Source organism: Peromyscus eremicus, chromosome 16_21 (genome assembly GCF_949786415.1).
Source record: "Peromyscus eremicus chromosome 16_21, PerEre_H2_v1, whole genome shotgun sequence".
In the NCBI taxonomy this organism is placed as follows: domain Eukaryota; kingdom Metazoa; phylum Chordata; class Mammalia; order Rodentia; family Cricetidae; genus Peromyscus; species Peromyscus eremicus.
Genome location: NC_081432.1, coordinates 7614499 through 7628728, shown reverse-complemented (window position 1 = coordinate 7628728; position 14230 = coordinate 7614499). Strand labels below are relative to the sequence as shown.

General features: G+C 49.5%; 2 protein-coding genes across 2 annotated transcripts in view; both read left to right on the top strand.

The window, feature by feature from the left end:
* The window catches only part of Tff1 (trefoil factor 1), a 30431-nt gene extending 25886 nt beyond the window's left edge, over window positions 1-4545 (top strand). The window contains exon 3 of the mRNA XM_059243888.1: window positions 4481-4545. Within this exon, the coding sequence (XP_059099871.1) occupies window positions 4481-4545 (65 nt within the window). The remainder of the gene's footprint in view (window positions 1-4480) is intronic.
* Window positions 4546-4648: 103 nt separating this feature from the next.
* Window positions 4649-14158, top strand: LOC131893796 (trefoil factor 2). The gene is made up of 4 exons (XM_059243887.1): window positions 4649-4727; window positions 5291-5440; window positions 6306-6452; window positions 14094-14158. The coding sequence occupies exons 1-4, from the start codon at window positions 4649-4651 to the stop codon at window positions 14156-14158; spliced, it is 441 nt and encodes a 146-aa protein (XP_059099870.1).
* Window positions 14159-14230: the final 72 nt, after the last annotated feature.

Genomic DNA, 14230 nt, shown 5'->3' with positions numbered 1-14230 from the left:
CAGGGCCACATGGCGAGGCGCTCAGGCTGGTGTGAATGGGATCCAGGCTCTGCAGTGTCAAGGGGCGATGGCCAGTGTTTCTGTAGATGGACTGGATTAATGTCTTTAAGCTGTTCTGTGGGTGGGAAGTGGGCTGGAGACCCAACCAGCAACTTTTGGATGAGCAGGGAACAGGGGACTGGTCCTTTGAAGAGAAGTACCTGTAAGCAGGAGGAAGTGGCACTTGTGTCCGAGCCATTCACAAATCCCAAATCCAACCAGGATTCATTGAATCCTTCAACATTGAACATTAAGTTTAGGATTTATGCCATGGGAGCAGCTCTTCACACGCAAGACCTAGAACCATGAGCCAAATAAACCCCACCTGCTGTAAACAGCTTTTGCCAGCTGTTCCGCTGCAGCAAAACGCCAAGTCATTGACATACTGGCCTGAACCCACAGCACTAAGGGTCCTGAACAGGGTGTCAGGAGGGAGAAACAGAGATGAGAAATAAAGAAGACAAGAGATCAAGAAGACAAAAGAAATGACTGGGCCTCGTGCATAAGCTGGTGACTTAAGCCAAGCATGTTTATTAAGAAGCACAGCATCCTATATATTATTTGCAAGGGTCCAGGGGCGGGTGCAGGGGGGACAGATGACAAAATCAGCAGAGAGCTAAATCAGATAATGCTGGCAAAGAGAACACAGGATACCCCAGACATAGCTGCCTTAGGACTGATAACCACAACCCAGGGAGAAGAAGCTGCCACCTTGAGTCCTCGGAGGCCGTGGCTGCAGCCATAGACCAGCCTTCTCAAGTCCACTCCTGGACAAGGACACAGAACTAAAGTTCCTTCTGAGAAAGTCATGGGTCAGTCTGGCTTCCTGCAGTGTACAAACCAAATAAGAAACTGTGCAGATTCTATCAAGCTGTACATTGAAAGCTAGCAGAACTGAGCAGGTGCCACAACTGAGTCAACCCAGCCTGAGGGTTGGGGAGAAGCACTGGATGGGGCAATGTGGAGAAGCTTCAGCCTGGATTCCATGTGAAGTTCCTTGGAGGACAGGTTTGCAAATAGCAACTTCCTCTGGACGTCTAATAACAACCCTCTATTTTGAGTTTTCACAGAGTATAGTGCTCTGATTTGGGCCAGCCTTTTGAATTCATAGTTCCATCGCTCCTGCTTTTCATTGTTTTCAGGAAAAAATCAGCCATTATTTATGCGATGGCTTTCCTGGCCAGTTTAAGAATTTTCTTAATTATCATTTCCCAGTAATTTGATATATGTTTTTTTTTTCCTTTGAACTTATCTTCCTTAAAGTTATTTGAGTTTCTGGTATTTGTGTATTTTTATCTTTCTAATGACCGTTGGATGTATTTTCTTGCTTTGTTGTGTGTATAGTAGATTTTGATTTTTGTGTTTACACATTGTCATGGTTTGAGTCTGAAAAGTCTTCCACAGGCTCGAATGTTTGGTCACTTAATGGACATCTGGTTTGGGAGGCTGTAGAACATATGAGAAATAATGCCTACCTGGTGGAGCTAGGCTACTAGGAGAGGCTGTGAAGGAACATCACCTTCTATTTTAGCCTGAGCCCTCTGATTCCTGGTCTGGATGCCACATGAAGACTCCGCCCCACACTCTCACGTCCATGGAGTCGATACAACACGCTTGCCTTCTTTGCTATTATGTGCTGAAACCTTCCTCAAACTGTGAGTCAAAGTTAACATTTGCTCCCTGGATTTGCTTCTGTCAATACGTTATCACTCCAAGAGGGAAATTAACTAATAGAAGACTTAGTATGGAGAGAAATGTTATGATTAAACCTGACCTCATGGGTCACACCTTTGCTACTTGTTCAAGAACAATGTAGAAGAGTTTGTAGATGACATTAGACAAATCCTAGAGTCCTGCTAGCAGAAATTAATGAGACATTCTGGCAGGAGTTCAGAATCCCTGCCAGAATATAGATAAAAATGTTCACAGTGAACATGCTCATGGGAGCTCAGATGAGAAGAAACCTTCTTTGGAATTGAGTGAGAGTCCGTTGGTTTCTATTCTGTTAAAGAATTTGGACACATTCTGCCCATGTCCTAAACAATCACGTGAATCTGAATTCAAAGGCATGGACTAATTTTCTCTGGTGGTGGAAATTTCAAGACAAGATAATACTCAGGCTGTGGCATGGCTGTTGCTTGATGCTTTTATCCAAATTTAGGGTGAGAATCCAGAGCAAAAAGCAAAGCAAAGCGACAAGAACCATGTGAAGTTTGGCAAGGAAAGGAATGCAATAATATTGAAAGTTGTACACAAAGCAAGGTTGGAGGAAGCATCCAATTGTCAAGGAGTTTAGTGCCATTCGAAAAAGCCCTCACACTCTGCACTGGACCAGGAGAGAAGGTGACTGAAGGGCTGGATCCCGCCCTCCAAATACTCCTGAGTGTATCATGGCAGACTCACTTGAAAGACTTTCATTAGAATGAAGAGTCACTGCAAAGGGAGTCATTGACAGGATAGAGTCCCCAGGCCCTGCTGTTCAAACAGAGCCATGCAAGAAAAGGGTTCCCAGGTTCAGCTGTGAGGCACTTGGGGGTCATGGTAGCAGTGGTCCCAGAGATCATGGTTACCTATCAGTCTTGGTCACTGCTTTTATAAAATGCAGCATGTAAAAATCATGGGACCATGGAGGCTTGTTCCAAGTTTCCAAGATAAAAATCCTGTGAGGCTAGGCAGGTGTCTCTGAAGAGAGGCAGTTAAAATCCACAGCATCTTCCTTGTGGAACACAGGAAGATGCTCACAGGAAGATGCTGCCTTCTTCCTGTTGAGGAGGGCCTCACAAGGAACTGGCCCTGTGGACACCTTCATCTTGTGTTTCCAACCTCCAGAAGTCTGAGTACACATGAGCACTGTCAAAGCCCGGGTCTCTGGTCTTTTGTCCTGGCAACCAGAGCAAGCTAACTCAGGCAGCTCATTTACTTGCAGAAGAGCTTGATTCTTTCAAGACCTGCTTTGAAGTTCAGCTAGAATGGGTCTGGAGCACCCCCACTCTGGAATCGGTCAGTCAGTTCCTATGCTGTGCCTCTGAGTCTCTAACCCATTCTTGGGAGGCTCATAGACTTCCTCCAGCGGGATAGAGTCCACATGATTCTAGACTATAAGAACCACAGCACATGTTCAGCTCAGCCCCCTGGCCACCATTCCTTCCTCAATATCCCGTTTGACTGGCCTTCGGGTCAAGGCAGTTAAGGATTTGCCTAAGAACTCAGGTGACTCCCATTCACATTCTGGGGTTACATTTTCTCCCTTCTCCTACCTAGCTACACTGGTTCTGGCCTGAGCCTGGCAGCTCCTAATTCTCACATCTCTGCAACTTAACTAGAGAACTGGGCCAAGTTTGGTCTCCCCACTTCCAGGAAGAAAACGGGGCGGTGGGGGATTTACCTGGTTTTTCTTTTCGTGCATCCTTGTCATTGGAGAGTGTTTTAGAATCCAGTACTAGAGAGGTTGGTCTGAATCTCTTTCTATGTGGGCAGAAGGAGATGCCAGAGTTCCCATTTGTTAATATTCCTGGATGGATAGACACTGTCACCCTCAAGGTGTGTGTGGGGGGATATGATGGGGGTGGGGAGAAGGTGAAGAGTAGATGTGAGAAGAACCACATCTCTGCAGAGTCATGACTGATCTAAGAGAAGGCACTGAGGATTCAGGTCTGCCTGTAGAGCCTGGGATGAGGCCAAGGCTTTCAGATTCTGAATCCCGGTCACTGATTCTGTAGCCTGTCACCCACAGCTGGACACATCCCTTCAGCCCCAAGGAACACACACAGTCCCTCTCCTCTTTACTCTGTCATTTCCCCTTTGAGTTCTCATGAACCCCTGGCTTTTGTTCTCTGTGTCCAGTTTACAAAGGCCTTCTCCAGGGTGTCTCACTGTGGACATCTCAGTGCTGGGCACCATCCGAGGGAATGCAAAGGATGCCCGTGGGACAAAGGATGTCCAACTTCAGGGGTGATAAAAACTGCCTGTCCAGACTGCTCCTTAGGGCCCTGTCATCTGGTCTCTGTGGACACAGTCCTGAGGCTGGAAGGGAACAAGGTGAGGGAGGGTAAGTTCTGAATCAGGGGTGCAAACTACGTACACTGAAGGTGCCTCCCATAGTCCTGTGATTCCCCAACCCCAGAAACCTCTTATAGGGAATGTTCTTCTCTGTGCTGTTCATTTCCCATATAGCCTCACTACAAATATTAACAAAAAATTAGATGTCACTATGATAGTCACAAACTTTATCCAGGCTAACACATGGCTAATCCCTTCCTGGGTGTGACCCTGAGAGAGCCCAGCTCCAGCTGCACATGTGGCCCATTCCTCACGTCAGTAGCCTGGCAGGACCCTGCTTCCTGCTAAGGGCAGGGGGCAGCTATGCTTATGGAGGCCAGCCTGACCCAGCCTGGAAGCCTTGTGTGACTGCACTCTCAAGATTTTCTCCCACCTCCTCCAGGCCTCCACGTGGAGCTATGTCAGCTCTTCAGCACAAAGGATCCAGAGGGCTGGGGCCACTGGTAGGGGGTGGTTATCAGAGCCATTGAGCAAACAGAGAGGAGCCAATAAAACACCAGCCGATGGGAACAGGACATTCTGCAGGCTGCCCAGGTACAGCGGAGCAGACATGGGACCTCGAGGCGCCCCTCTCCTGGCAGTGGTCCTGGTCTTGGGGGTGTATGCTCTGGTGGAGGGCCAGAAACCCTGTAAGTAAAAGTCTAAGGCTGACCCCTCGGGTGGGAGGTGAAACCTGTTTGAGTCCCCATGAGTGGTGGGCTGTGGGTCACCCATCACCTGTACTAGGTGGGGTTTTTCTAGATGTTCCCTCAAAGGACAAAGGCAGGTGACAGTTTGCAAGGAGCTAGACAGCACCCTGCAGTCTGGGTGCTGCTGCTGTGTGGGGCTCAACCAGGGACTCTTATTCAGAAGGGCCAGGTCCACAGCTGTCAGCCTGGGTAGGAGGACAGCAGGGCCTGCTGCCCTGGGCTCATCTTGCTCACTTCTACCTTGATCTCTGCCCAGGTCCACAGGGCCATCATCTTTACAGAAGGTTTGTGTGGCCTTGTTTCCGTTTTTAACAACTGAAGCTGTTTCTATAAAATCCTGTGGTTTCCTCAGGAGGAAGTCAGACAGCTCTAACATGAGCAAAATAAGACCCCATGTCACTCCTGGGGACATTAGGACTTTGGGGGTCCCTGAGGGCCAAGAGCAGGTTGAGGCAGGCATATAGGACCTAGACAGGGTGGACCATGGATGGATCTATCCACAGCTCCCTGCCAGTGCTCTAGGATGACACCACATAACAGAAAGAACTGTGGCTTCCCGGGCATCACTACCGACCAGTGCTTCGATCTCGGATGTTGCTTTGACTCCAGCGTTGGTGGGGTCCCCTGGTGTTTCCACCCACTTCCAAAACAAGGTAAACTTTGGAGATCCGGCACCTCCTTCCAGCTTTCAGTTTAGGGCCGGGCCCTGGGCAAGGTCTAGAGCAAGTTCTTGGAAGCCTGGTTGTCTGTCTAGAGCTAGCCCAAGTTTATGAAAAGGAAGCCTTAGTGCCTCTTCTAGACCTTCCCTGACACCCCCATTCCCTGTATCTACACTTGCCTGTGAGCAGACCTAAATGTTTTCCACTTTATATATAAAACCATAGTTCCAAAGAAGCTTTGGAAAGGAAATAGAGACATCGGGTAAGATGGCATCACCATCCTTGCAAACAGACTTCAGACTTTAAGAAGGGTGTTGAGGCTTCTGGCAGCCTTTTTCAGAATGTGTTTCAAGCCAGGGCAAACTGTGAATACAGTTTGTGTGTGTGTCCACCCAGGCATGGACCTTGCTGTTGGGGTACACTCATGATAGGGAATTTTATCCCCAGGGTTCAGTGTACTTAAAAAAACAAAACAAAACAAAAAAAAACCCAGGTAGGTGGGTGGCCATGTGCTAGGTCCCTTTCACAATCACGTATGTCAAGCCTACTCTGGGCTGGGCACAGTGGGCTACTCACATTTCACAGAGCTCAACCCTGAGTCCAGAAAGGGTGATATGGTTTTTCCCAAGGTTCCGGTTCTGCAGATATTCCCACCTGTGATGACCTCCCTACACTCGTGTCCTCCTGTGGGAAGCACAGCCAGTCCCTAGCTATTACTGTGCTGAGAGATACCAACCCAAGGAGCTCCTTGGGACACACTGAGGGTGCAACTCCAGTGTCTCTGGGAAGGTGGGACTGGTGGCCCTCAGTGAGTGGCTAGCCTGACAGAGTCTTGTATGCTGCTTCCCCCCATAACCAGAATCAGAGCAGTGTGTCATGGAAGTGTCAGCCCGAAAGAACTGTGGGTACCCGGGCATCAGCCCTGAGAATTGCACTGTTCGAAACTGCTGCTTTTCCAACCTGATCTTTGAGGTGCCCTGGTGTTTCTACCCACAGTCTGTGGAAGGTAAATGGTGGCAGATGGGGGCCCACCTGGGGCCTGGCATGAGCTGCTCCCATCCCCTCTCACCTGCTGAGGATCCCTCCTGTCTGTCTGTGTGTGTGTGTGTGTGTGTGTGTGTGTGTGTGTGTATACTTTCACAGGTGTGTGGAGGCTGGAGTATGATATGGAATGTCTCCCTTAGCCCCTCTCCACCAGGGTCACTCTTTGAATTTAGAGTTCACTGATTGGGTAGGCTGGCTGGACAGTGAGCTCCAGGGGTCTGTCTAGGTCCACCCCAACCGACTCCCAACAGGAAGGTTATAACATGTCCCACCACACCTGCCTTTTTGTGTGGGTTCAGGGGTTCTGAACTCTGACACTCAGGCATGGGCAGCAGGTGTTTTACTGATTGAGTGACCCCCGGGTGGTTGTTGTGTGACCACACACACTGGTCCACAGGTTCCTTTGGGAAATTTCTAGTGTTTGGGGAGAACAGGCCCTCAGAGAATGCTGAGGCTTGGGTGTCATCCTTTCCCATTTTGTCCTTCCTCGGCACCTGTTGGTTATGAGGCGGCCACACTTCTGAGCTCAGGCACTTGTGGCTCCTTGGCATGCTTACCAACCACCCTGCATTTTCACCTCCAGATTGCCATTACTGAGAGGTCGTGCTGTCCTGCCGCTGGTTCCCTGGGAGCTGCAAGACAGAGGAAAAAGGTCTCATTTGGACTCCATCAATTTCTGAGTTTTGATAAACCATCCTGACCCTGTGCAGTGGCCAGAGACGGCATTTTTCCTAGTAAAGGAAACCTTTAAAATCTGGCAAATTTTATTTTGGTTTCATTGAGGCAGATGGATGATGGCAGTGTGTATGTGAATGTGTGAGTATGTCCAGGAGTGTGTGTGTGCATGTGTGCGTGCACGCTCGCATGCTTGGATGTGACTACATGGTGTGCACAAGTGTGTGAATACGTGCATGTTTGTGAATACATTGGTGTGTGCATGTGTGAACCACAGTGTATGAATGTGTGCATGCACCCATGTGTAAGAGGTACAGACTCAACACCCTTTCATCCCCTCTGAGAGCAGTAAGCCCCTGGAGACACTTCAGGGCACTGCAGCAATGTCAATGTTCTGCATCTGTGAACTTCAGAACCCACCATCTCTAGGGTCTGTGCACTCAGTTCTCTTTAAAGAACTCAAAGGACTCTGACCTCTGACCTGAGAGGAGCAACACGTGATTTCTGACTACAGGTCCCCAAACCCGTCACTTTCACCAAATGCTCCACGAGCTACTCACTTTTGACATGGGTCCGTGTCCACTGGTTGCCTCCCCTTCCTGATGTGAACAAGAGCAGGAGGACCTGGAGCCTGGGCCTGCATCCTGAACAGTGTTTCTTGGCCAGAGAGCATCCTTAATAACAGCTCAAATGGAAGTTACTGAAAGAGGAAACAGTGTTTCCACGGGGCAGCTCTGGGCAGGGAGGCTCCAGCACAACCTTTCCTCACAGCATTGTGTAAGGCATTGGTCCTAAACCTGTGGGTCGTGACCTCATTGACAAACGTCTATCTCCAAAGATATTCACATTATGGTTCATAACAGTAGCAACATTACTGTGACCAAGTAGCATCAACATATTTGGTTGTTGGGGGTCAGCACAACATAGGAACTGTATTAAAGGGTCCCGGCATCAGGGAGGGTGAGAACCACTGCTCTAAGGGCTGTTGATGGTATCCAGTGGGGCCAGGAGGGTGCCATGATGGCAGAAGGTTGGCTTCTGAGACATTTTTCATCTCCTTTCCTTTCCCCAGTCCAAGGCAACTGGTTAGCGCCACCCAGTGGCCGACTTCTGCTGCATGGGTAATCCTAAGGCCTGGACCACTGGTTTGCCCCACTCCAACCCTCCTCCTCCTTGGGAAACAGTAGAGAAAGGATGACTCCCTGTCCTGAGCCCTCATACTCAGCTGTGGCCGTCCAAGAGCAGTGTGAGAGTTTGCTTTTCTGTTGCCATGAGAAAACACTGGCCAAAAACACCTTGGGAGGAAAGGGTTTGTTTGGCTTATACATTCCTATAATGGTCCATTATGAAAGGCAGTCAGGACAGGAACTCACACAGGGCAGGAACCTGGAGGCAGGAGCTGATGCAGAGGCCACGAAGGGGTGCTGGTTACTGGCTTGCTCCTCCTGGCTTGCCCAGCCTGCTTCCTTATACCCCCCAGGACCACCTGCCCAGGTGTGGCAGCACCCACACTGAGCCAGGTGCCCCCAACACCAATCACCAATCAAGACATGCCCCACAAGCTCGCCCACAGGCTGATCTGACAGAGGCATCTTGTCAGCAGACCTTCTCCTGTAGAAATGACCCTAGCCTGTGTCAAGTTGACAAAACACAATCCAGCTGTCTCTGCTGGTCACAGGCTTGGCATCTGCTCAGTCTCTCCTAATCAATCTTGCCCCACACTATGCCTTAGCTGACTGTGTGGCATCTTGCAGACTTCAGATTGTGTCAGCCCCTGCCTTCCCCAGAGGGCCACCACCAGGCTCCTCCTGTTTCTGGAGCAATAGTGACTCTTGATTAAACAAACAAACAAATAAAAAAAAAAACCCAGATTCGCTCTCCCCCTTAATGCCACCCCTCATTGTTTCCTCTTCCTCATGTCTCTGTCCCCCTAAGATCCCTCAGCGGCTTCTGCCTTCTCTGCCAGTCCTTCTGTGCTATCTGCCTTCACAGGCTTCCACTGTGCCCACAGTCTCATGGGGTATCTCTGAGAAGCCCAAAAGGCAGGGCCTGGTAGGAGGGTCTCACAGCCGTCCATCTTACAAGAAGCAGATGAACAAGGGATTTGGGAGCCTCAATTTACCTACTGTGGCTCTGTGGGTGGGTCTTGGACTTGCCCATGTGTCCCTGCTTCTTGGTCATAGCACCCTTTCCCTTTCAATACTGTAAGCTGTCACCCTTCCCAACCCCCCCACTCCCCGGAACCCCCTTCCCTCAACCCTCGTCCACACCCACCACCACCCCTGCCCTGTGCCTGTGGAAACAACCCTGGGAGGGTGTCCTGGCTGTCCACAGGATAGCTTCGGCTTCCAGGTTAGTCAAATAGTTTGGGAAAAGGAGAATCCCGTTGCTCCACAGCCCTGCTGAAGGGGCACACCCCAAACCCTCTGGGTCTCCTGGAGGCTCTGAGGACAGGACACACAGTCCCCGGTCACAACTGCCAGGTTTCACCCAAAGGCTCATGGCCAGTAACCTCATATTTATATTTTTGCTCAGCATTCAGTTATTGTTTGACACTCGGACAGCTCAATAAAAAACGTGCTGAAGAAGGAAGGGCCAATTCATTTCTTCAGAGTCCTGCCCGGGATTGCCCACCAGGCAGCCACTGTTCTCTGGTGCCCTCTGCTGGCCAACTCAGGGAGCAGTCTGCCTCCAAGCTTCTCAGTAGCCAACCAGCTGCCAGGCACCCTGTCAGGTAGGTAACCAACCAGCGCCTTTTCGCTAGTGGAACTCGTAAGGGTAATAGTAATACCATGGAGTTTTATTGAAATCAGATGTATTGATGAGTGAGTGGTGTGCATTAAAATTTAAGTAAGTAGTCGGGTGGTGATGGCGCATGTCTTTAATCCCAGCACTCGGGAGGCAGAGGCAGGCAGATCTCTGAGTTCGAGCCCAGCCTGGTCTACAGATGGAGTTCCAGGACAGCAGGGGCTACATAGAGAAACCCTGTCTCAAAAGACAAAACTAATAAAAGGGAAGTAAATTCAGCAAGTGTGACAAATAAATATTATTTAAGTCAAGCACAGACTATCATTTTGTCCCCCAAGCAGAGTCCTGTGTCTACTACCCTGTGTCCACTGCCTGCCCCTCCAAGAACCAGGTAATCAACTTCCTTTCTCCCTGGCTCCACCTCCTTTAGAGCTTCCTGGAGGTGTATCCTGCAGCCAGTGAGTGTGCTTTCTCACAGAGCCCCGCCCTCCTTGCATGTAAGGAAGCTTCATTCTTCACTATCACTGAGCATCAGGGCAATGTGATGTGTTTGGGTGAGCTTTGAGTAGTGTCCAGATCTCAGTTAGGAAGGAAGCTGCCAGGAGCCCGTGGGTCCAAGTCTTTGGACTGTCTTTGGTAAATAATTGATCACTGGGATAAAATCCATCATTTTGAGGGCTCTGTTGAACTTGATAAGAGTCAGGACAATTGAGTTTGCACTGTTCTCCAGCCCACCTGCCATGGGCGAGTGGATCGGATGCTCTCTGTGTTGATCCAGCCCTTGGCTTTATCAGTGCATGTGATAGGACAGCTCCTTTTCATCATAATTTAATTATCTTAGTTAACGAATGGTGTTGGGCATCTCATGGGCTTATTTTTTAAGTTTTTTTTTTTTTTATAATATCCTCTGGCAAAGTGTGTAGATGTAACCAACGGTCTTATTAAATAAGAAACACAGAACCAATGCAAAGAAGAAAGCCAAGAGGTCAGAGCTAAGAGCCTTACCCGCCTGCTGCAGCTAGCCTCTTCAGCCAAGAGACCTCTCCGAAAGAGAGCTACTTCCTGTCTGTTTGTCTTTATATAGACTTTCTGTTCTGCCTTCTCATTGGTTGTAAAACCAACCACATGACTGCCTCGTCACTGTCTGTTGGCTATATCCTTGAACACACAGAGATCTACCTAGCTCTGCCTACCAAGTGCTGGGATTAAAGGCGTGTGCCATGAACGCCTAGCTCTGCTATGGCTTGCTATTAGCTCTGACCCCCAGGCAACTTTATTTATTAATATATAAATAAAATCACATTTCAGTACAGATAAAATATCACCATAAAAGTGTCTGTGTAGATAGTTCATTTTTACTTTCTTAACATGAAAAAATTATTTTTAGTTGGTCATGCAGATACCAGCGGCAGAAGAGCTTGATTCTTTCAAGACCTGCTTTGAAGTTCAGCTAGAATGGGCCTGGAGCACCCCCACTCTGGAATCGGTCAGTCAGTTCCTATGCTGTGCCTCTGAGTCTCTAACCCATCCGTGGGTGGCTCATAGACTTCTTCCTCAGGCAGGGTAGAGTCCACATGATTCTAGAATATAAGAACCACAGCGCATGTTCAGTTCAGCCCCCTGGCCACCATTCCTTCTTCAATATCCCTTTTGACTGGCCTTCGGGTCAAGGCAGTTAAGGATTTGCCTAAGAACTCAGGTGACTCCCATTCACATTCTGGGGTTGCATTTTCTCCCTTCTCTTACCTAGCTACACTGGTTCTGGCCTGAGCCTGGCAGCTCCTAATTCTCACATCTCTGCAACTTAACTAGAGAACTGGGCCAAGTTTGGTCTCCCCACCTCCAGGAAGAATTCGGGGTGGTGGGGATTTGCCTGGTTGCTCCTCTCTCGTGCATGCCTGTTGTTTGACAGTGTTTTAGAATCCAGTACTAGAGAGGTTAGTCTGAATCTCTTTCTATGTGGGCAGAAGGAGATGCTTGGCTAGTACCCAAGGAGTTCCCATTTGTTAATATTCCTGGATGGATAGACACTGTCACCCTCAAAGTGTGTGTGTGGGGACATGATGGGGGTGGGGAGAAGGTGAAGAGTAGATGTGAGAAGAACCACATCCCTTCAGAGTCATGGCTTCTCTAAGAGAATGCAGGGAAAGCTTGCATGGAGGTTTGCATAACCACGTTTTTGAGTGGGTGTGAACCCCAAGGCAGGAGGCAGCCAGGTGCCCCTGGAGTTGTAGCAGGGTGTGTGAGCCCTGTGGAAGCCAGGCTGGAGGAGAAGGGTGCAGACAGAGGGAGAGCTGAGTGGCTATGGATTAGAGGGTTAGGATTTAGGAAGCAGCTGCTGTGGCAGCCATATAGAAAGAGCTAGAAGTGAGAACATACTGAATAGAAGACACTTGTGTTTTGTTTTTGTACAGTCCAGGTTCTAAGTGAGAGTGCAAGGGGGAGTCCTAGAGTCCAGGAGAAGATACAGAAGATACAGAGCAGGGCAGGCATGAGTCTGGATGTGATATGCAGTACTGAAGCCATTTAAGATGGTACCAAGCTTTGGTTCAATGACCTTGGGAATGAGTCCGTGATGCCGGAGGCAGGTCAGGGAACCCAAGTGGGGCAGGTGCAGTAGATATGGTACAGCTCAGAGCCTGCATCCCACAGTACCCACCAGCTTTTGCACAAGTAGAAACTGAAGCCTTGAGATCATCCTGAGTCTCTGTTGTGGGACTACAGTCTGGTTCTATAGATACGGCTGTCTACTGTTGTACCCTCAGCTCCACATCAAAACAGATGCAATGGTTATCTGTAGGGCACAGGCTTCTACAGAGGAGGAAGGGGCGGGTGCTTAAGGGGAGCGGCAGAGTAGGGTGAGTGTCTCCTCAGCGGACAGGGGACTTCAGAAGAACCTCTGGCGGGGCAGGAGGACTTGGGTTATTATGTGGACCAGAGGGAGGAAGGAATGAGAATGTTTGAGATAATGGGTGATGGATCAGCTCGTAAATTTGATGATTGTCCTAGTTTCTTTTGCTGCCAAAAGAAACTTGGACAGCAAAGGGATTATTTGGCTTCCACTGCTCTATCAGAGTCAGTCATTGAGGGAAGTCAGGGCAGGACCTCTAAGCAGGAACCCGGAGGCCAGAACTAAAGCTGAGACCATGTAGAAATGCTGCTTGCTGGCTGGCTCCCGAAGGCTTGCTCAGCCTGCTTTCTTATAGAAGCAGGACCATGGTTTCCTCTTGCCAGATGACCCTGGCATGTGTCAAGTTGACAACAAAACAAAACAGCCAACACCTAGCAAGAATGTGAAGGTGTGGTGGGGCGTGCTGCAGAGAAATGGACTCCTGCTGGGTTTTCAGGACTGAGGGCAAAGACTCAGGAGAGGCACTGAGGATTCAGGTTTGCCCATAACGCCTGGGATGAGGCCAAGGCTTTCAGATTCTGAATCCTGGTCACTGATTCTGTAGCCTGTCACCCACAGCTAGACACATCCCTTCAACCCCAAGGAACACACACAGTCCCTCTCTCCTCTTTACTCTGTCATTTCCCCTTTGAGTTCTCATGAACCCCTGGCTTTTGTTCTCTGTGTCCAGTTTACAAAGGCCTTCTCCAGGGTGTCTCACTGTGGACATCTCAGTGCTGGGCACCATCCAAGGGAATGCAAAGGATGCCCGTGGGACAAAGGATGTCCAATTTCAGGGGTGATAAAAACTGCCTGTCCCAACAGCTCCTTAGGGCCCTGTCATCTGGTCTCTGTGGACACAGTCCTGAGGCTGGCAGGGAACAAGGTGAGGGAGGGTAAGCTCTGCATCAGGGGTTAGAAACTAGGTATCCTGAAGGTGCCTCCCACAGTCCTGAGAGATTGTCAATCCCAGAAGGCTCTTGTATGGAATGTTCTTCTCTGTGCTGTTCATTTCCCATATAGCCTCACTACAAATATTAAAAAAAGTCAGACGTTACTTTGAGAGCCACAAACTTTATTCAGGCTAACACATGGCTAATCCCTTCCTGGGTGTGACCCTGAGAGAGCCCAGCTCCAGCTGCACATGTGGCCCATTCCCCACGTCAGTAGCCTGGCAGGACCCTGCTTCCTGCTAAGGGCAGGGGGCAGCTATGCTTATGGAGGCCAGCCTGACCCAGCCTGGAAGCCTTGTGTGACTGCACTCTCAAGATTTTCTCCCACCTCCTCCAGGCCTCCACGTGGAGCTATGTCAGCTCTTCAGCACAAGGGATCCAGAGGGCTGGGGCCACTGGTAGGGGGTGGTTATCAGAGCCATTGAGCAAACAGAGAGGAGCCAATAAAACACCAGCCAGTGGGAATAGGACATT